This window comes from Lates calcarifer, linkage group LG20, assembly GCF_001640805.2.
Source record: "Lates calcarifer isolate ASB-BC8 linkage group LG20, TLL_Latcal_v3, whole genome shotgun sequence".
NCBI classification, from domain to species: Eukaryota; Metazoa; Chordata; class Actinopteri; family Centropomidae; genus Lates; species Lates calcarifer.
The window spans coordinates 19,462,274-19,486,375 of NC_066852.1; the positions used below are offsets into that span (position 1 = coordinate 19,462,274).

The 24,102-nt window shown below is 41.8% G+C and overlaps 1 protein-coding gene across 3 annotated transcripts; it reads left to right on the forward strand.

The window, feature by feature from the left end:
* Positions 1-4,639: 4,639 nt before the first annotated feature.
* fgf13b (fibroblast growth factor 13b) lies at positions 4,640-23,857 on the forward strand. 3 transcript variants are annotated; one of them, XM_018692142.2, is made up of 5 exons: positions 4,640-4,873; positions 15,636-15,746; positions 18,460-18,563; positions 19,893-20,091; positions 22,540-23,857. In XM_018692142.2, exons 1-5 carry the CDS (start codon positions 4,825-4,827, stop codon positions 22,677-22,679), a joined length of 603 nt encoding a protein of 200 aa, XP_018547658.1. In that variant the 5' UTR covers positions 4,640-4,824; the 3' UTR covers positions 22,680-23,857. The 3 variants fall into 3 exon arrangements, with proteins under 3 accessions (XP_018547658.1, XP_018547659.1, XP_018547657.1); XM_018692143.2 differs by lacking the exon at positions 4,640-4,873 and adding an exon at positions 10,770-10,872; XM_018692141.2 differs by lacking the exon at positions 4,640-4,873 and adding an exon at positions 14,151-15,074.
* Positions 23,858-24,102: the final 245 nt, after the last annotated feature.

Sequence of the window (24,102 nt, forward strand, 5' to 3'; positions counted from 1 at the left end):
ATGAAGACAGGGCTAGGTCTAATCAGCATTTTAGTGACACAGCTATTATTGTAAATCTGTGCAGGTAAAGTCAGTGGAAAAAGAGACTGAGAATACAATCAAAACTCCTCAGGTGGTCCTTTAATTTACACATCCTAGTAAAAAAAACCCAAACACTTAGACTCTGAGCTCCATCCTGAGTATTGAAGGCTGCCTGATTAGAGTGTGAGTTACACAGGGCGTGGCTGTGGACAAATCACTGTGACTGACAGCCAAGTCAGCTGGCCTTGAGCCAGCAGCTCCTTGGCAACAACAGCCTTGTGGAGATTTATTGGCTGAGGATGATTTAAATGGGGGTGAGGGACGATTGTATCTGTCTTTTTAGTGGAAATTAAGCAAGCCATTAAATTCATCCCCTCCCCTGTAAACTATAGATTCTACAGCTGGAAGAAATTGCAAGGGGAAGATAACAATTAGCAAGTTCTCTGCCCCTTTGGTAACAATTATGATTAAATCACCTCCTGCTGATTAGTGTCCTGGGACAGCTCCCAGGGCTGTGAACAGCAGCAGTGTAGGAGGAGGGGGTGGGGGGTCACTGATGTCAGGCATGTTGGATGTACATGCACAGAGCAAAGCGGGTTAAAACCAGGAAAAGGCTTGCTGGGCGGGAGAGCTCGTCTCCTGTGTACAGAATCCCATCCAGGCTGTATTGTCATATGACTGGTTATTAAATCTAAGTATCTCATGTATTGTTTTTTTTTTTGCCTGTAAGTTGATTACAGCAGCATTTATGTAACCGGATATTTACTGTCAACAGGCTGAAAGCTGGTGATGAGGAAAGAATATATGGTAAAAACAGGCATAAAAACACCTGTGACGTAGCTAATGAGCTAATTTTCTACAAACAACAAGTGAGATCTGATTCTAATGGGAAATAAGTTCTGACACTCAAAATAAATAAGATGAAGCTGTTCATTTCTCAGTCATTATTGTGTGCGGCATTGTGTATCTTCATTTATGCCAGTGCTGCAGGCGACGTTTGACATCAATATTTCTTGTGTCTCGGTTTTATTTTTATCCTGTTCACATGGCTGTCAATTTTAAGCATCATGGAGTATCACTGCGGAGGTTTATTTCTCAGTGAGCCGGGACTCACAGTGCTCCCTTTGGTCTCAGTGCAGAGAAGGTGCAGTTATGAAGACTTGAGGCTCTGGTTACGGGTCTGGGATCAAGTTGATAATCTATTTTTTCGCGTCATGCTCTCATCAATCAATACATAGATGCCAGCGTTCCTTCCCAGTATATGTGATCAGCTGTTTAAATCCAGCTGTTTTGCCACCAGTGAGTGACTCATGAGGTCAGTGTCAATGCAGAGGCAAGTTACATAGCATAATATGATTTATATACCTGAGATTTTTCTAAATTCACTCCAGGTACAATGTGTCTGCTGTGTCAGAGGTGTAATGTGGAGATGACCACTGCCAGACATTTGCCATATGAAGGATAATTAGCTCATGACATGAACGTTTTTCTGGAGCAGTTTAATTAAACACCTCTATTTGTGAGACTTAATCTGTTATTATGTGGCTTGATGTGATTTGATTAACCCTCCATATCTGTTTCTGCAAAAAGGATCAAAACTGATAGTTTCATGCTATTTGACAATATAACTGAATGAAAAAAATATACCACTGCGTTCATTTTACAGTGATGTTGCCAGTGCAGGCCCTGTCTGTTCGCACTAATTCTTCACTTCCGGATGCATTTTTATCAGGCTGGGCTCTGCTGATGGAAACAGGTGCTGTTATGCTGTATGTGGCACTTTTTGTTCTGATAGAGCAGCTGGTCCCAGATCAGTAATCCTCCAGGGGAGGGCCTGGCAGAAGGCCTGCTTTTGGCTCACTTAGTAGCTGGAGTCAAAAAGCCACTTTGACTTGACGTCACAAGCCTGTTATACAAGAGTCAGACGAGCTCGTCATATGAGACAACATAAAAGATTTTAGGAGTGGGATTTACCAACAGCATGAATGTATATGCTACAGTGACTAAGCCTCACTTAGGGAACAGAAATCCTCAATAAAAAGCAGTGGCAGGCCTTAATGAAGAGTTAGATTTTCTTCTTTTTTAAATAGCTCTGGTTGAATATTCTTCCAAAATGTATATTTATTACTTCATTAAACTATTCTATTTATTTTTAAATTTACTATTTTATTTCATTCTATCCATATTTTAAATAGGGTAATTGTTTGTTTCAAATTTAATTTTTACATTGAATCTTTACTTATTCATTTTCAAATAAATACATTTTTTCAGCATTATTCCTCATTCTGTGTAATGTTTCCCCTGTCATCTGCCCTATGACAGTGCTAGAGTTGTTCTTATTATGTGACACCTGATGCTTTTTATTTGTTTAAAGAGCCTGGGCTGTGGCAATAAATCACTAAGTCTGCAGACTAAGGAAGGTATCAGTCAATACAAGTGTGAATCAGTTTATCTTCAGCTGAAATCTATGTATCAACCTTCTTGGTTACTTGCTGGGTGCATTTAAAGATGTTATGGCCATTACATTGGTTACATAAAAGAGGTAACAGATGCAATACCAAAACGCAGTGCAGACCAACCAATACTAGGTTTCTTACACTCACAATATTTATCTTTATCACTTTATTTCTCAAATATAATACATGTACAGAGCCTGAATGAGAACTGTCATTGGGACTTTGTGAGGCAAAGTTAATTACTTAAGCTTTATTTTTTCAGTAAGTCTCATTGAGATCAAGATCTCTTTTGCAAAAGAGACAAATTACATCAGATACTTCAGTCACATAAAGCCGTTGTCACACATTTATATCCAGAGTGAAAAAATAGAACACAGAGAAATGGTCCATAGGATAACTCTCTATTTGGACCTTTTGCTTGCAGAAATACTGGTCCTAACAGTCGACCTAGGGTCATCTACAATAAATATCTTAAACTTCAATTGCTGCTTAAAAAAGTTCCAAAAAACTAGGTCTCCTGAAATGAATTCCTGACAGTCTGAGGCAAAAACAAACAAAACTGGGGCTACTTCCTGCAGACCAGTCCTGTTGTGCCACATAGCCGCTTGATGTAGGTTAACAGAGGAAACTAAATTTATCTCTGACCCAACTTCTTCACACTGAGCACCAACAAAACTGAAGCCTTTAGGACTGTCCTGTCAAATAGACTTGAACCAAACAGTGGTGCAGGAGAGGAGAGAAGAGGAGAGGAAAGGAGAGAACTGCCGCTAAGTTTGTCTCAGACACAGAGTCGCAGGAAATTATTGTTGTTCCTGCAGGATTGTCAGGCTGGATTGAAACTGATTGAGATGACAGAGTCAATAATGAAAGAGAACTGCAGGATGTTAGTCTTTTGAAAAGATAGTGACGCATGGAGCTATTTTATATAAATGTTGAATCAGACTTCAGATGATCTACCGCACACTGACACACCAGGGAGGCCACACTGTTCAGCAGACTGTCACAGGATAAAATGTAAGTGTATCCTACTCCTGCCTCAGTAAAAAAAAGCCATTTTCCAGCACAAATTGATTAAATGATCGATGAGCTGACACATTTGCATAGTGTTAAACTGCTGAGTTTGCAGGTGGATCTGCATGTATTGGCTTGAAGACAACCTTGTGAATATAGTGACCTTCTTAAAGTATAAAATGTGCATCCGACTGTGCCCCTCCCCAGGGAAAATCACTTTTACTTATACAAACTGTAATAATGGATTTACTAATGGTCAATTGAATCATTCTTTATAGATCCATTATATTAGTAAGAACAACTTCTGCATTGCCAGGTTGTGGAAAATCCTCCTCAGTTGCTCACCAACCTTCCTGAAAAGAGCTGCAGGAGATCTGGACCAAATACCAGTCATTTACATCTCCTTAACATCTATGACTGCAGATTGGAACAATCACAGGAAGAACCATTTATTAATGATTTAATTTGTAACTGAAGAATGCATGGTTTACTGACAAATCAGAGCCACCTCTCTTTATTAATGATCTGCTAATATCTATACCACATCTGCAGATATGGAGGTCACATCTTTATCACTTTCTAATAAGCCATAATGTTGTTGATAAGTTGGTAGGTCATTAATAAACACTCACACCTTTCTAACTGTCCAATAAGCCATTAAACCTGATGTTATAGCCTTAAGTCATCAGCAAATGTTAGTCAGTCACCTGCGATTAGAAATCTTCTGAAACATTAATACAACAGACCATTAAGTCTATAGTTTTCAATGTTAAGTTGTTAATAAAATGATTTTCATTTGAAGTGTAGAGGGCTAGCTAAAAAAAATGTCTTGCTGAAGGAGGATTTTCCACAAACTGGCAACAGAAAATTTGTTCTTGTATCTAAATTATTTAGATGAACGATTAATTAGCCTGCAGCTTCTAACCCCTTCACAAAGACGGTTTTTTATGCGGTATTTTTTCTTCTGATAATCTGCAGGGTGTCTGACTGGAGACTAACAGAATGAGTTTACAGTTTACAAGCTTTCTTTGTCTCTGAGTGTGCTTTTTTTGCGCGCGTACGTGTGTGAGCGCTCCTGCTGCTATAAGGTGACATCTGGCCGCACAACGGGCTCTCAAATAAGAGTCGGGCTGAGGAGAGAGAGAGAGAGAGAGAGAGAGAGAGGCAGAGGGAGGGACAGAGAGAGGGGCAGGGAAAAGAGGGAGAGAGTTGGACTGCTGCTACTGTGTATGGACGGGGAAAAAAACACCAGAAGAGAATGAAAAAGTAAAGTCGTTAAGCCTGCATCTCTCAGCTGAAGTTTGATTTCAACAACCAGCAGCAGCGGCGGAGCTCCATGAGCGGAAAAACGAAAAGCAAAGAGGATAAAGACCATGCCGCCAAAGGTGAGTGATGATGAGTCTGATACAAGAAAAGATGTAATCTCACGCCTTCTTTGTTTTCTTCTTCTTCTTTTATATGAGCACAGAAGAGGGAATATATGGTAAAGCTTTTGCGATGATGCTGACATCAGCATGCTGGTCACTTATTCCCATTGTCCGCACAGTCCAGAATACAGGGCAGGGAAACTAGACTACTTTCAAATATTGTTGGACATATGTTTCAAAACGTGGACATTAGAGAGCCCTCCAGAAAAATGTATTTATACAAAATGTTAATGTAAGCACATTAAAAATTACACATCTCTGTACGGGACTCTTTCAGCTTTTTTTTTAGCTTCTTTCAGCTTCGTTACAAATGTAGAGATCCATAAACCTTGCATGGTGTTCAAAATGAAACATCCAGTATATGTCGGGTCTCGTAAATCTTTTAAAGAGGTTATTATTTCTCCCCACACACAAAGCGGTTCTGGCTCTCTGATCTAATTTCAGCAGCGCACACACACACACACACACACACACACACACACACACACACACACAAAAATCATTTCCTCCCCTCTGGACAGCAATAAAATCGACGCGCGCGATACACCGTAATGGAAACTATTGCCATGGAGACAAAAAAGGGAGTTGCCCGCGAGCTTAGCGCGATCATGCATAGATAGTGTGTAGTCTACATGTGATCTGTATTCATTCATAAAAAAAGAGGATATGCATGAAAATGAAGGGGTGAGACCCGTACAACAGGACAGCTAAATAAATTATTAATGTTAAGTTAATGCTAGCTTAGCATTAGCCCCCAGACCCAGTGGCTGCTCTTTAAGGGAGGTGTTATGGTTAAACTGATGTACATTTTCCAAACCAACCAGCCTTCATCCTCGAAGTCTTTTCTCTTGTAAAAGTGAAAAATACTCAATGAAAACACTTCTGCTAAAGCATGAATCTCACCTTTACGTCACGTGAGTGTGAAATTGGTTCACTGTTGCCTCCTGTGGCCGCTGCATCCACTGCAGTTCCCCCAAACGTCAGGTTGGTGTTTTCCTCCTAGTCTCTACAAGGGGCAACAATGAGCCAAATCCTAGAAAACAAACAGCGACAAGTGACAAAAAAGTGAGATTTAGCTTTAGCAGAGGTGTTTTCAAGCTGTACTTTTTTACGAGAGGAAATTAACCAGCTGGTTTAGCAAACGTACGTGTTTCGTGACCTCTTCTTGGCAATGGCTTAGCAGTATGCTTATCACAGAAAAACTTAGTTAACCAAATCACATCAGACAACAATAATAAAACGAGCACCAGTGGGTGGTGCTTTAACAAAAGCAAATGAGGAGTAGATAGTCTAAACACATGTCAATATTTGCTTACAGAAACGGAGGACCTAAATAATGTTGACCACGGTGAAGCTGCTAGCTTAAGTAAGAGACAAATGCAAAAGGAAGTAAAGGCAGTTCCACCTGTTTTTATGCACATTTCCAGTTTACGACTAAAGAAATCTGAGTGGAAATACTGTAAATCAGAAAAAATAACCTAGACTTGTAACAATTTGAAATATAGCAGAAAAGGTTTCCCACTTGGTGGAGGTGGTAAAGGTTTGACCGGCACACTTTATCTTCATGCACCATGCACCACATGAGAGCAGTGAATGAAAAATGTGCAACTTGTTGAGTATTATCTCTTAGAGCTGCACCAGTATTAGTTGAAGCAAAATACAGTTCAACTAAAACCAACCACTGGTGGCAGAATAGTAATAAACCTTATTTATGGTAACCTTTACTCATAAAACACCTTTAAAGGATACAAAGCAAACACATCAATAAACAGAAAAAGCAATAAAACCAAGCCAATAAACAAGAAGGGTTGATTTATAAGAGGATAAATCCACTGGGAGACCAGAACAATAATAACCCCTGTACACTGTAATGGAGTCCAATACAGGAGTCCTGTAATAAATGCCGCCTTATGATTTGTTACTGAAGTTAACACTGTGGCACAAGTGCTGATTCAACAGGATATAGTTGCTGTGTTTACAGATCATCCACCACGTAAATGAGGTTAACCAGATATTAGACCCCTCAGTCTATTACAGCCCAGTGCAACTTCACCACCATAGCACAGCCTCCAAACAGATCACAGTTGTCTCAATAAACCAGACATTTTAAGTAAAGAAGTATTTGTTGAAGGACTAGTGCGCTGCATTACTTTCTTCTTTGCCCAGTGTATTGTGAGTTTGAGCTAAACAGGCATCACTCTGAAATGATTTGAGTGGACAACTATAAATCAAATTTTTGTTTTCAGCGCTTTCCAAAATATGCATAGTTAAAGCATTTCGTGGGAAAAAAAGACCAATAATAAAAAAAAAAGCCAAGTCTCTTGTTCTTTTTCACTAAAACGTCTTCAGAAATGTGACTGTCTTCCTCTCAGGTGGCGAGACAAGCAGGGTTATATATACCTTGTCCTGTTCTGTATAACAGTGGATTTAAGGATTAATTTTGGGTAGAACAAGAACTCATTAACATCTTGTTCTTATAGAGGCTGGGCCTATAAATGCGGATTATAAGTATTTGTAATATGTGTGTGCCTGTGTGTGTGCTCATAACAAGCAGCAGGAGTGGATTCGCCATAGACTATTGTTAATTAACTCTGGTTGTGGCACAGCAGTAGCAGCAGAGGTCACCATTGCACAGCAATTAAGGCCCATCCCATACGAGGCACTTCACTGATGTAATGCTGTCAGCATATAGTCCAACAATAATGCACTTCAAGCACTTACAGATACAATTACCTTGTTAGTTTACATTTATTCAACACCTTTGAAAAAATATGGAAGCCCACCTCTAATACTCAGAGAGAAAAATCAGTCACTCAAGTTTCTGTAGCCATGTTAGCAGCTTGTCTCTAGTGGTCAGTGTTGTCTTCTAGTGTTTTGTTCATCATGATAATGACTTATAGAAATATGACAAAAGATATCATAATTATGGCTCAGTAGCAAGATTGTGTTTTCCATTACTGCCTATAACTGACAGAAAAACTTTCCAGAATATTTCCACCTGCTAATTCATTATTTCCCTCCAAGAATTTATGTTATTACATTGAAAGCAGTTTCACTCACTCTAGCTAGTCCTCGTAATCTTGTAAAGGAGAACACAGTGACTCTTCGCTGAGTACAATAACTGTGTGATGTGATTAAAAATGGAAAATTTCATGACAAATGTGTTATATTTGTCCTAGCTGAACCTAGCTTGCCATATGCAACAGTACATCTGAGTCTGATAAGAGTTTTCAAATGTAATCCTTGTTTTCTTCTGTAGCACTTCACATTATTTCCATTGCTATGATTTTCTACAATGTAAATATTCGTATATATGTGGGGCAGTAAAACAAGTCTGTTATTAGTATTAAGTCAGGACAATCAGAGTGGTGCGGACTTTTAATAAGATAGTACTACGTATTCAGTAAGGGCTGTCTCGATTAAGACAAGAAACTTTAACCTTAGAGATACAGATGCAAACACACTCTCCCCTTTGCCACCACCTCCCTTTTCTACAGGGAGGTGGTGGCAATTATCTGATAATATACTGCCATCTAGTGGTTGCTGATTTGAATCACTGGTAGTGATTGACAGGTAATACTCAAAAAAAAACCTGAGGGAAAACATAACAGCTGCAGAGGTTTTTTGAATTACAGTGATTGGATACTGGCTACCTGCCCGGGCTGCTGGCCTGGGAACCTCTGCCAGAACGTACCTGCTGGCATCTTTGTGGTTTGCTATTTCAAGCCAAGGGTTTATAACTATTTTGGGAGGCATTAAGTGTTTGTTCAAAGCTAGAATTGGATTTCAGTTCAGATGAGACAAATGGGGGGGGGGGCGACTAAAGAAAGAAATGTCTCACACACACACACACACACACACACACACACACACACACACACACAGCGACTCAGTCAACCATCTGCTTGATCTAATGGAGTTATTCTCTGATTACAGGAAGTCGTAGCACAATGTTACAATTAGGTTGGCAAAAACAATAAGAAAACTGTTTCTCTGGAAAGATTGCTTTTGTAATTTCACAGAGGTTTGGGAAACCAGAATGGGACGCACATTTATTTCTGAAATGTTTTTTCTCTGATAACTTTGATGTTTCTTCCTCTATTAACTTTACTTTTCAAGTTGCTGAGTGTGTATGTTCTCCAGCAACATCCTGCTTCTGTGCCTTCAACTGCTTTTATAGGCTCCTGAACTGCAGTATATGCAGCAAGAGACACTCTGGAATCTGCAATACTCTCTCTATCACTTCAGTGATATGGATGCTGTTGTGTTTTCATGACCTGCTTCAGAGGAAGTACTGGAACATCACAACAATGTAATGGGCTGATAATATAGAGTTATGGGTGGCTGTGTAGAGTCTGTGTGTAATTCTGGACTGGCAGCATTGAGTGTGGTTACTATATAATGTGCTGTGATGGTGTACATTGAGGAGAGCCCACAGAGAGATGTAGTGCAAAGCCATTAGGTGTGTGTATTTTTGTGCATTTGTGTGCATTTTGTGTGTGTTTGTCTCTATTTTAAAGATCCTTTACATCAAGGACATTTTGCAGGTTTTTACTTTGTATATATATATTCTAGGGATATCCAGAGATATTTGGTGTCTTTGGGACATTTTGAATCTCTACAGGAATTTAATAAAGTTTTACAGGTTTGAGCAATGTTTAGCTGCACATGATGACTTTGTAACAAGGGCTGAATTAGAAAAGGAACCAAAAAGAAGTTGTGATGGCCAACGTTATTGATTGCTGTGTTGTGAACTGAACTGTGATGCATGTTAAAACTGTTTATTTTTGCAGTGGTCTTTTCCTTTGTTAGGCAAGTAACCTGATCTCTTTCAGCCAGCGCTGCTGCGGATTTGCTTTCTCCTCTTAGTTCTCCCATGTTTTACATGTAATGGCCTTTTAGTCCTTTTCTGTGCCTGAGGCAGTGAGTGCAGTGAATCACAATCGCATAATGCAGCTTAACACAAGAAAGACGTATTGAGTTTAATACCAATTCACAGCATGTTTCAGCTTTTACTGAGGTCTGACTATCATCATTCTTATAACTGTGTTAGAGCTGATTAGTCAATTCATCAACGAGTCAGTCAACAGAAAAATAATCAGCACCTAGGTTGATGAATGATTGATCAATTCACTCATTATTCAAGAAGAAATATTGAACATTCCTTGGCTCCAGCTTCACAGTTGTAAAGAAACTGCTGCCTTTATTTGTCTATTTTTATTATCACTTGGAATTATAGTTGGTTGAATTTAGATTGTGCAGAGCTGGTAGTGGAAAACATTAAATCTGATAACACCATGTTGGGCTTTAGGAGATTGTGTGGCCATTTTTCACCTTTGTCCTCACATTCCATAGACTAAGTGATTAATCATTTGATCATGGAAATAACTGAGAGATAATGAAATTAATCCCAAGTTGCAGTGATACACTGAGTTTATGTCTGTTATGTTTAGGTTGGATAAAGTTTATGGCTACATGGAGTGTGCCTGGGTAAAGTTAGGGGTTACTGAGGGGTCAAGAGGAAGCCCTTGCAAATACAGTAAGCCTGTGTCTGTCTGTGTGTTTCCCCACTAGTGTCCCATTTACAGTTCTATTTCACTCTACACTCACAAACGCACATACACAAACTGCTTCCTGATAGATCCTTGGATTTGGGAACGGCCTGCTGGCTCCCTCCCTCTCTTATTGTGCCAGATCAGCGGGGCCTCGAGATGAATCATTAATGACCGGTTCCAACGGCTTAATGGCCTCTAATGTTCTGTAATGATCTCCCGTCAACGCCATGTGCGCGGCCTTAATGGATCCAATGCCGTGGAGAATTCACTGGTCTGAACTTCGGTAATTCCTCCTCTTTTCGTCGAGCAGCGCACAACGAGAAAGTGCGAAAAGCCATGAGCACAAGGCTCCGGAGCTCCACGGGCGCAGCATGAGTTTCCCTCTTCGCCGATCGACCTCAGGTAGGACCGGAAGAAACCAACTCAAATAACGAGATTTGACTCGGCCTGTGGTAATCCTGTTATAAAATTCTTAAAGGAAGCTGTTGGAATATCAACACTACCCGGCACTCTGTGTATAATGTGCTTTGGGAACAGAAGGGATAAACATATAGTTAAGTTACATAAAGGTCAACAGACGCTTCGTAGTCTCAGAGGGGAAATAACTGGAATTCTGTCTTGATGTTTAGTCGATTTTATAGACGCAGTTAATTAGCTTTCGATATTAAAATGTTCTCAAATTGTTTAATTTCTCAATTTTAAAAATTTGTGTTTTAAAATATTTGATCATTTTGTTGTTATTTGAGTAAAACGCGTTTTAACTCGGGTAAAACTTGCAGCGCTGTCCGTGGTGCTGAAAACAGCGCCGGACGCGCCCCTGTGCTGAGCCGCCTCTGTAAAGAAGTGCCTGAACAACAACAGTTTCATCAGATTATTTCTGGGACCTACGCTTTAATTCGCGTTTACTCACTATAATTTTACAAGAAGTCTCTGGGTATTTGTTGTAATTACTTTGAAGTTCAGGATCTGGCTGTTATTCTCCTGGAGCCACTGAGTCTTGATCCTGATCTGCATCGGTTGTCCTCGACGCCCACAGGGCAGATTATTGATAGGAGGAATCCCTAATTTCTTAAATATCAAAAGGACTTAACCCAACACAACATCCCGGTCTCATTTTGGAAGCATGAATAAAATGTTTAATTGGTTTAATACAAGTTGACAGAAACGCCCTCAGAGACCTTGAATCAAAATTCTCAGCACTTTGCGCTCTGACTAATCCTTTTACTGTCAAAATCCATGTCGGCCTGCAGGGGCGGTTTCTTACATCGTCTCCTCTACCAAAAGATCAACCAAAGTGACTTTTTTGTACTTCTAATTTTTTTGGCCAGAACCAAAATATCGCAAAAAAAGATAAGGTAAACCCAAATACATCAATCCCATCGTTCTTTAATGGATACAGTCTTTCGTCTAAAGGCCTCGCCGGTTTGTTTCCTGTTATGAATACAACCGCATGCTGCTGGGTTTCTATTGCTGCGAGGCTGATTATACTCCAACTGGCATTCCTGGTCAGACTGAGAATCACACACATACAATAAAGGCTGTAAATGTAGTGTAGTTCTTCTCTGCCAACATTAACTCGCTCTTCTCTAAGATCTGCTGTCAAACTCTTAAAGTGCCTGCAGGAGGCGCTGCAGAGCTCCAAGCAAACCCTGGAGGAGTTTACAGGTTTTTAAACAGAAAAGACTGCTGTAGATGCAACAGATTTAATACATTAATAAGATGCTTTATCATATTTACACATTTGACTTTAGATGATTCAGGGTGTATTTTAAATCCAGGAAACAAATCTGTTCTTCCCTGTGTTGTTTGGCTGCTTATTTCTTTTAATGGTCTTTCTATTGATTAACTCATTGATCTTGTTTTCTGGAACATCTACATTTGTTATGGTTGTGATTTAACACAAAAGGTGAAAATTGGTAGCGGTATTAATGTTTGTCACAGTCTGTGTCGCCCTGCAGCTTGGATTGTTACCTTGTATTTTGTTAGCTCTTGCTTGTGTGGCTCTTGCTTTCAGGAGCACGTGGTGTGGGTTTAAAAGCAGGGATCTCATAAATGAAAGATGAAGGACTGGACCATGCTTTCAGTCATGTCTTTACACTGGTCATACATGTTTGTGTTCATATTTTTGATGTTTTGGATGACATCACAGATTGGTTATGAAATCCTTTATGGCTGAAGTGTTGTCGCCTCTCAGGGAATGTATAGCATGTGGGTTGAGCTGCACAGTCACATCTATAACTATATTTATCTGTACATTTACAAGGGTCTTACCTAACCAGAAGGCCACGGGTGCAACTTCCAACTCCAGTCAAGGACAGGTTAAAGCCTCCGCTTCAGCGACTAGGTCCTGACCTCAGTCTTTGTCCACAGTCCATCACTTTCTCCTCCACCCACTGGTTTTATATTCTCTCAGTGGGTTACGGCTGAGTTTGCCTCCCTCTTCCGTCATGTAATTTACTGCTCGCCGCATCCTCTTGCTCCACAGCCATCGATTTTCACTACCTTTTCCACTGGTGAACAGCGTGCGTCGGCTCTGCCCGCCGGTTGGCGCCAGGTGCCACAGGTTGACCTCGGCTGTGAGTCCAGCTGGCTCTCTGTCCACCGCCCTCTTCCTCTGTTACCGGTTGGGGAGTTGCAGTTGCCATGCGCCGTTGCAGCTGCACTTTGGCGCTGACAGCTGTGCATCTGTTTTCCTGTGGGGTCTGCCTGTGGCCAGGCGACATGCATGAAGTGGCTGATTGCTGCTTCTCAGAGTGTGTGTGTATGTGTGTGTGTGTGTGTGTGTGTGCATCTTGCTCTGGTGCTAATGCAAAGGGAACATCTAGAAAACGACACAGCTCATCCAGACTGAAGTGCTGTCTCTGTTATTCACCCCCTTCTTGCACGCTGCAGCCTTTCAGCAGTGGTGAACCTCTGCACCAAAATAAGATGAGAGCCCCTCCTTTCTCCCTCCCTTGTCTTTCTCCACTTTCTCACACACACACACTCACCAGGTCTCTCTCTCTCTTGCAATATTTCCCCTCTTCACTTATTTTACCTTTCCTCATTTTCCTCACGCCTCCTCGTACAATATTTCCTTTCCCTGTCTCGACCAAATTTTTCTCTGTCTCCAGTCTCTGCCTTTCCTCTCTCGCTCCCTCGCCCTTTTTTCCAATCACTTGTATGTCTCTCATTCTTTTGCCTGCTCATTTTTTCCTCCTCTCCTTCATTCATCATTCTCTTTTCCCAATCCATTTGTAGGTTTTCTGCAAGGGTCTCCCTCTCTCCCCTCCCTCTCTCTCTCTCTCTCACACACACACACACACACATACACACACACACTATAGCTTATATCTAATTTTCTGCTTCCCCCCCCCCCCCCCCCCCTCCTTTTCCATTATTCCTCCTCTCATTCATTCACCTGTCTCTTCTCTCTCTCTCTCTCTTATTTTGCTGTTCATTCTCCTCACTTCTCCTCCTATATCACCCCACCCCACCCCTCCCTACCTCCATCCACCCCCCCCCAATCTCCCTGCCTATCGCACATCACCATTCAGTGTAACATGTAAATATCATGCCACGTGGGGTTCAGGGCTACAGGTGCCTGATGAGAGAGAACCCCTCACCCCATCCCCACAACCACACACCCCAACTTCAACCGACCCCCCCACCCCCCTACACGGACACACACATATAACACGTACACCCATGCACACCCACCCTCCACCACCCCTCCTCGTTCGTCTTCCTCGGGGCGGGCAGGGCTGCAGCAGTTTTATGAACGGCACGGGTGCATCATGATCCCTTCGCCACTGAGCCAGCCCGGAGCCGTTTCATTGACAAACATTCCGGTTGCTGCATTTCTGTCACGGACAGCGTCGAGGAGCGGAGCATCGCCGGGGGAGCGGCGCAGAGCGGCAGAAGCAGAAGAAGAGGGGGAAGCAGCAGCTGCAGTGATCATCAACAACAACCGCCGGTGTCGTTCGCACCAGCTCATAAGCTGTTGATTCGCCACTTGGACCCTTGGACTTGGCTTCCTCACGCACGCCCTCTTCTTCCCCCGCGCTCTCTCGGGACAGCCAGGAGAATCACCCTCAGGGGGGGGGGACCAGACAGCTTTTGCCACTCAGACCCCTCGGGGGGGGAGGGATGTGAGGCGGCGTCGTTAACGCGCACTCACTGGCACATCAGTGGATTTGTTTTAACGACTTCCATGAAGCGCCCGGACGCGCCGATGGAGGATTCTGGACGCTTTTTAAAATCACGGATATCTGCGAGACTGCAGCGGCCGGTGTGCGATGCGAACTGAGCCGTGGGTGGTGTAGACCCCCTCCCCGAGCCCCACACACCCCCCCATCGCCTTATCCGCGAACTCTCCCCTCCAACCGGGACGCACAGCCTTGTTTCACTCCACCGGGGGAACATGTCCCGGGCAGCGGCTATCGCCAGCTCCCTGATCCGCCAGAAGCGGCAGGCGAGGGAGCGGGAGAAGGCGAACGCTTGCCGCGGCAGCGGCAGCCCGAGCAACAGCAAAGGCGCAAACGAGAAGCCGAGCAAGCTTAATGTGTTCTCGCGTGTCAAATTGTTTGGATCGAGGAAGAAACGGAAGAGAAGGCGACCTCCAGGTCTGAGGGTGGGGGAGAGGAAAAGTCTGAGAGCCTCGGGCTACACCAGCACCACAACCATCTTCACCATCATCATCACCATCATCACCAGCAACAAACACCATTTTCTCTGGTCGCTCATCACTTCATCATTTGTCACCCTGTGGATAGTTTCCTTCTAGTTGTGACTCAAGAATTAATCCTGTTTCATGACACCACCAACATCACATGTAAATAACTTTGTATTGTCCTGCAGCAAAGTGTTGTAGCAGCGTGTATCTGTGGTAACTGATGAACATCTCAGAGAAACAAGATTCACATTTAAGCCTGAGCTGCTCCAACTATCATATAACATCTGTCAATTATTATTTCATTGTTTTTGTGTGCGCCACTTTGTACCGGGGGTGAGGGATTGATATTGGGCCCTCCAGGCCTAGTGGTTGGAAATATAAACAGCCTCTCTCTCTCTCTTCTGACACTTCCTGCTTCCCGGAGACTGCTGGATTTGATACATGTGATCACATGACAATAATGAGGAATGAATGCAGTTAATGTGATTCCTCTCCTCTCCTCTCCACTCAGAGCCCCAGTTAAAGGGCATTGTGACCAGGCTTTCCAGTCGCCAGGGCTTCCAGCTGCAGATGCAGCCTGATGGCACCATTGATGGAACCAAGGATGAAGACAGCACCTACGGTAAGCCCACACTTTGGAAATAAAGAAAAGGCAAGTGGCCATCTCACCCTTCATTCCCTTCATTTGCCACCTTTCAAAAATCAACATGTGTTGCTATTAACAGTTATTTTCATTCCTGATTAATCAATGCCATTTCTTTTTTTGTGTAATTTGACAAAATGATGGCCCAGGGGCCAAAGTAAACTTTGATATTGCTTTTTATCTGACCAGTGGTCCAAAAACCCAAAGATATTCAATTAACTATGATTTCTAACAAAGAAAACATCAATTCATAGATATCAGAATAATTCCAGATAAATTTTCTATCGACTAATTGTCGATAATCAGCCATCTCAGCTTTATAATCAGCTTTACAGTGTTCTGAATCTGATACTGATGAAGCAGCACTTCAACAGGTTGAATTATCATATTACATTCTTCTCTTGTAGTGTAGTCTGATACCACTACTACCAGGTATTACTAACACCACAACATATTGAGGGTTCAATATCTAGCAAGGTCTGAATTAGTTTGAAGTTAATTCCCACATACCCACTCTGGAGTGATCAAAAACCAGTTAAATCCAAATTGAATGACTAACTATACCCAGTGGAAATCTGAATCTAATGTGGGAATTTTAACTGAGACACTCCCTCGACAAAACACGAAGCGTTCATTTAATTAGTAAGATGGTGCACGCTTTTCTTCCAGCAATCCATCTGTTAAGGGTTTCCTAGTTAAAGAAATCAATTAGATATCCACAGGACGTGCGGTGCAATGTTCAAATCACTGAAATAGGTTGACCTGCGCCGATGAACAAATTCTCTTTTGCCTGCTCTATCTTGGTCTCTGACACACACACAGACACAAACACACACGGGCTACAATGTGTGATTGATACGGCTAATTCAATTCTGTTGTTGTGGCTCAGACGGCAATCACTCTCTTTCTCCTGCACAGTTGTTGTTGCCAGCATCACGCATTAATCTCTGCTACTTCTCAGGCCACCAACTGTTGTGTCCAAAGAGAAAGACGCTGGCTGCAGAGGAAGCGTGTTCTTTAATTAGATGATTAAATGGTGTATACATCATGTTAACTCCTACCCACGTGAAATACACAGTGAGACTGGGTTTGAATGGATAATCCATGTAATCCACGTCTCCATATAACCACAGTCATTATAACGAACATGGTTGGGTAAATGATTATAATTAAACAAGGGCCTGACTCATCAAACTGCCAGAAATAATTATGTCCCTGCCACAGAGCTTTTACTGTAGAAACATATAAATAACTTTTTTGCTTGTCTCTAAACCACTGTGGGAAAACAACATTAAAAGCAAAGATTGCAATAGATTGTATTGTATTTTTTAAATGTTATTTTTGACTACTAAAAATGTCCATATGATGAAGCTTTAAATGTATTCATATGCTTTTTCTGTAGATGCATTATTTGCTCATTCATCAAACTTGAAAATACCCTTAAATTAAATCTGACAGTCTGTGCTTTAATGTTAAATTCACTGAAACGCACAGTGGCGTATATTTCCACTGGGGATCAGGGTGAGGGGGACTTGGCTTCCTCACTTTTCCAAAATGCCTTTTATTGTTTCAGTTTGATTTACTCACTTAAATCTCAATATCTCCTTACTGTCTAGCGGTTAAAACACAGATAAGAGAAAAGTGATAAAGGAGGGAGAAAAATAACCTTCAGGTTTTTCCTCTCAGGCTACATACAGGCTGACTCTCTGAGAGTCAGAAGCTGTACCTGCAGCCTAAATGTGATTTTAAGTAAGGTTAGCATATTAATACATGTTTTTAAAGCACTTCTGACTGTTTGTGCCCACACCTACATCTAAAACCAAACCTACGCCTTTGGTAACATATCAAGAGTCTGGAGCCAAAACAGCTTGACATCGCTTTAAGTAGCTTATGCTCATGGATCTTGCCTTAAAAATTCACAAACAACCATTGTCAAAGTCCTTTGAACCTTTGCAGTGTAAATAAGCCTTGGAATGGGAATGTCCCCTTTACTGTAAATGTTCAAAAATAGGATTAGTGCTGAAATGAACAGCTAGTTGATCAGTTTGTTGGTTAGTGGACTGACTGAAAATGAATCAAGAACAATTTTGATCATTGCTCAGGTCATTTACCAAGCAAAATGTCACTTAAATGCAGATTTATATCATCACTGTAAACTGAATATCTTTGGGTTTTAGACATTTTCAAGACCTTCTAGGCTAAATGCTCAACATGTTAATAGAAAGAATTGTTAGTTCAGAGAATAACTGTTAGTTGTAGCCCTTAGAATATAAGAATAGAATGTAAGAATATTATGATCCGTATAATAGTTGAAATATCTGTAAACTCAGATTCTGTGGCTTTTCTGTTGAAATTTGTCCTTTCACTACCAAATATTTACCAACCCCTGCTTTGCTGTCTGCGTTTTGACAGTTCTTACCCTGTTCATCCCACGCTTACCGGGCTATACCAGGCGCTCAGTCATTAGTGTTACCCAGTCGCCTTAGCACCAGGCCGACCTTGTAAAATAGCACTGCTGTGGCAAAATGGAGGTGTCACCATACCGGACGCAACAGTGATACTGATGAGGAATTTTCTCTCTGTTTCCCTGTGTCCGCTGTCTGAGTGCTGATTTGTTTGCTGTGTGTGTGTGTGTTTGTGTGTTTATTGTGTACGTGTGTGTATTTGTGTGGGTGTGGATGTGAATACACAGCTGTGTTCAACCTGATCCCAGTGGGACTCCGTGTGGTGGCCATCCAGGGCGTCCAGACCAAACTCTACTTGGCAATGAACAACGAAGGCTTTCTCTACACCTCTGTAGGTCACCACACACTCACACACACACACACACACACACACACAATCATCATCATTGTCATCATCACAGACCATTAGGGACTAAAATCTCTTCCTTTGCTGGGGCTGAGTAATAAAGCCGCAGCTTACAGTGTGACCAGTCTCATTTCTAACCTATCATTACATCAATACTTTAACTACAGTGTTGCCTTATGAGTCAGCTGCCATCCGGTGTTATAATCCAGTGTCTGAGCCTCCCTTCTCTGTCTACTGATATTGTGGCTTCTAAGGATTGATTTCAGATCATCCTCCAGCCTCCTTTTGTTTATCTCCCTTCAGTCATTCTTTGATAGAAAGATTACGTTTGTGTCCACTTACACAAGGCCCCTGAATTTATTTTTTTTAATGCCTTTCCCAACTCGATATACACATACATCCCCACTGTGCATATATTTTCTCAGACAGGTCAGAAGGCATTGTTGGCTGCAGTGCAGTGCATTAAGTGCCTCACTTTAGCTCTTGAGTGGTGATGGTAGGCGGTGTGGATGCAATAACAAAAAAGAATCAACAAACACAAGACGCACCTCTAGCAATCTAAACAAGGCCTGTGAGACCGAAGCATGAAAGGGGAAATAGAAAAATGACACACACCTCGATGTAATAAGAGCCGTGCTGCTACGCCTGCGCAGGCACGTATACCAGCACCACTATATCAAGGCCCATCATGTCCAGTCCTGGATGCTTTGGCTCGCCTTCGCCTCAGTCATAACGCTGATATCGCTTGTTTCATCTTCTCACCTGATATTAAATGCAGAAGAGAAACACAAAAATATATTTATAGATTCATCCACACAAACAGTGTTTGTTGGTGTGTTCTTACTAAATCTGCTGGAAGACCATACAGAAACAAAACTTAATCAAAATTCATACAAGATTAATTAATGGATGATAGAGAGAAAAATCATTCTTTCTGTATCTTTCCGTTTCCCCCGGCAACCTGGGCACCATCTTTCTCTCAGTGGGCTGGTTGGTATTCAAGGGAGTAGCTGGTTGCTATGGAGACGCAGGAATAAGGAAATGCAAATGTCAGCTGTCCTAAGTTGGTGCAGTTTGTTCTTGGAGACTAAAGCCTGGCCGAGATAATGATTCAAAGAGCAGACCAGCTGATGGATGAATACACTGAAGGCGATATGGAGGAATGATGAACACTTTTTAATGGAGTTGCCATTACAAACTCATACCTTCTGTGACTCTCTCCCTCCACCCCCACCTTTCCATTTCTACTTAATCGCCCCCTTGTCCTCTTTATTTTACCATTCGTTCTAATAACTGTCACATTTTCCCCCTCAGGAACATTTTACCCCGGAGTGTAAGTTCAAGGAGTCGGTGTTCGAGAACTACTACGTCACGTACTCCTCCATGCTGTACCGGCAGCAGGCCTCAGGCAGGGCCTGGTACCTGGGACTCAACAAGGAAGGCGGAATCATGAAGGGCAACCACGTAAAGAAGAACAAGGCCGCTGCACACTTCATACCGAAACCGCTCAAAGGTAGGACTGGCAGATAAATGACCTCAACTTTACCACTTCGTGTAGTAGCTGTTAAACTTAAGTGGACTTTTTGTCTGAAAAATTTCACATACACAAATTAAAATACTTGCTCAGACAACTCCTCTATAACATTTAAGTCCTCCTCCACTCACAAATCTGTTTTGCTTATTTGCTGTTTTGCTGTTGAATGTTTGAGCGTCATTGTGCAGAGGTTTGACATGTGATGGCTGTGTTCGCACTCATCTGCTGAGGGCGGACTAGTAGCCCACAACTAGTAGTCCAGTATGCAATTTACACAAATGTCACGATATCTTGTCACAAATGACAAGCTATCGTGCATCTATTGAACATTTGAAATGAAACACTCTGGGCTTTCTATGAGGGAGAAGCAATTTGTTGAACAGTTTTTGGTGGAAAAAAAATCAGACAAATTATGATTCAAAGCAGAGTATTTCATATGTCAAACCACAGATTTCTTGTAGTCTAGGCCCAACTGACACTGCGGTCGTTTATCAGATTTCTCAGCACAAAAGGCTTCATGTTACTTTCTTTCCCAGAAGAAGTAGCATTCCCCAAGACCTGCCGACACACTTTGATGTGATCAATAAATGGAGCCTTCCTTTAAGGCCCATGAAGTCAGGATATGGCTTGATCTGATTTGATTGACAGCGACCTGGTAAAATGAGCAGAGAGAACCCATTTTGATCCAATATGACTCGCATATTACTCTGATTGGTTCAAGAAAATATGTGACATCTCATTTTTTCCAACTGGGCCCTGCCCCAAACCAGTGAAAAGAGCACAGACAAAAGCAGAGATAATTAAAATGTTATGTGAAATATCCCAGGGTTCTCAGGGTCTTTAAAACATGGAGATCTTTAAATATTCATGACTAAATAACAAACAATCAACGTCAACTGTAGGAAAAACATCCTTAATTATTATTTAATGAGATGAACATTCAAAAACTAATCTGCTCCATCAGGACTCTGTGGGTGTGGTCTGATCAGATGTAAGTGACAGTGGTGGTGTCTCCCTGGCAACATGAGCAAACAGCACAGCATTATGATCAGACGACGACTCGACTCTGATCTCTGACAGAAAAATCAGACAAAAACAAACACTGAGTTCTCTCTAGTGAAATAACCAAATGACATGTTACTATATGTGTTAATGTAGGACTTTGTTGTAAGAGACTAACAGAGCCTATACTAGCTTTTTTTGCCCAAATGAAATCATTCTACTGTATACTGTGGGATTATGAGACAATGTCTTTGCTGTTCTTATATTCAACATGCTATATACACAACCATATCATATGTTTGAATTAGATGCAGATGTTTTATTGGTTATTGCTCAAAATTCAGATTACCAGCAGAAAAGAATCTTAGGAAATTTAGGAAAACACCCAGCTTGGTGCACTAACTTGCAGCCCATTACCCACTGACTTTCTGCTTCCTGAGCTCATCATTTACAGATTAATATAAACAGATTTTAAGTGGTTTTATCCACAGGAGACCTGGTTCAGACGGCACCAGTACAGAGTTACAGACAAGAGATGAAAGCACATTCTAAAGACATGCTGTACATGCAAGAAAGCACTCATTAAATGTAAATGCACAATGTAAATCTACACTATAATCAATATTTCTATGTTGACAACAGATGACATGACCACTTGTATGTGAAAGGGGTCGCTCATATTGATGAGCCCACAGAGAATTACCACCTGACTGTGCAGTTCCTCTCAGCTTTCACAGAGCATTTGAGCGCCTTTTCGCTCATTGTTTTGGTTTTACTGATTCATAGTTTACTCTCACCACTTCCAGCCAATGTTGTTCCAGCTGTTTTCAGTGAAAAGCCTCTAAAAACTCACTGTATGTCACCTGCCAAGCACCAAATGGCAGTCTAGCAACCAGCTGGTGAACATAGTGAAGCATTTAGCAGCTTAAGAGCCAGATATTTCCCCAGGAATTAGTGGAGAGTAAAATGGAGCTAAACAGAGAGTGGATATTAGAAACAAACAACTCCAAATGAATGCTAATGTTGTATTTACTGAGTGCATCAAGCTTGTTTTCGCTGCCTCCGAGTGGCCATTCAAATCAGCTATTGCAGGTTAAAGAGAAAAACAAACTGATACTTTGTTGAAATGATGACTTGTTTATCATTGTTCATTAATTATATGCTCATTAATGGCTAGGAATCATCACTGATCTGTTATGGAGCATTATAACATAACTGCAAACTTAGCTTTGTAGGAATTCCCCTCTGATAGTCAAACCAGAATAAATTACATAAAGCAAACCTTCAGTTATTTACATGCAGGAGAACTAAATGTACCGAACTCACTGAACAAAGCTGTGCATACCAAACCTGAGTGATTCATTAAGCCCAGTACCAATACCTGAATTAATGATTCTTGTCTTGTGTGTGTGTGTGTTTGTGCAGTGGCCATGTACAGGGAGCCCTCTCTCCATGACCTGACTGAACTCTCACGGTCAGGCAGCGGCACGCCGACCAAGAGTCGCAGCGCTTCGGCCCTACTTAACGGCGGAGGGAAGACACCCAGCAACAATGACTTATCCTAGCCCCCCGCCCCACACACACACACACACACACACACACACACACAAACACACAAGCACACACACATACATGCACACACACGCAGATCTCAGGCCGACATGCCCAGACATCAAGATGACGAGGGGGTAGGAAGAGACGATGCGAAAATGAAGGAGGACAGGAATGTGTTCTTCCACTTTACGGAGCCCACTGTGACTGACTGTGATGTAAATAAATCAAGGACAATCAATCCTGGACCTGTGAATCTCTTCCCTTGACTACTCTTCCTACTATATCATACCCAGATAGAACAAGGGAGGGAGAGAAAGAAAGGAGGGATAGTGAGCGTCAGTCAGTCACACAGTCCTATCAACAGACTGTTACAGACAACCAAAGAGTCCAAGTATTAACTAGCTAAGTTATTGCTATGAAAAGGGGAGTGGCAAGAAAGTTACAGAGCGACAAAGGAGGAAAGAAAGTCTTTATCTATTCTACCGTATGCTATGTTTACACAGAGCTCATGGGGTTAAGTCATATTTTTAAAAATGACGAACGTATTCCTTGTACACTTATGAGGACTGATCATTTGTTTGCATGCAGGTGCGCCTGTGTGTGCGTGTGTGTGTGAGTGGTCAAGTACATGCTGTGCTTGCAGTAGGAGTGTTGTGTGTGTGGGCAAGTGAGAGTGAGTGTGTGCGCACGCATGTGTCTGGGGAGGGGGGGGATTTTAACTTTTTAAGATCTGTTGTATATCAGACAAACCTCCTGAGGGCTTTAGCAGGTTAAAATAAGGTTTACTGTATATGCTTCCATGCTTACTTCTTACAAGCAATGCTGTTGTTTATCTTTCCGTTTGTTGTTGTTGTCCCTTGCTGTTTGTTTGTTTGTTTGTTGTTGCATGGAAGCTTGTGGACCTCTGCTCAGTAGCAGCATGCTGAAGGTCCTTTTTCTGGTCTGTATGTGTTCCTGACCAAAAGAGAACACTAGTGAGCCAATAGTGTCATACCACAACACTAGTGAACCAATGTGAGGGTGTTAGAACACTACTGGACCAATAGTATTGCACCAGAACATGAGTGGACCAATGGTGTTGGACCAGAACTTTGGTGAACCAATGGGAGCACAGATTAACTTAATATTTTGGTTCCTGCTGTGGACAAACTAGAAATGCACTAAATAAACTCTTTCTAAAGAAGTCAAACAGCTGTCCTGTTTTGTTCTGTTTATGTAATATTTTTTAAAATTATTTTTATGTCAAAATGCTTTGAGTCTACAATATTGGAGATTAAACCAACATCAAAAGGTAGAAAACTGTCCAGATTTTACTCACATAGTAAAAAACATATTTTCAAACTCACCTCTAGTGTTACGCAGACACTGTTTCTGTTGAGTTACTAGTGCAGTGCTCCTCCAAATTGTGCCTGTCGGCAGGGGGGTTAGCGCTTG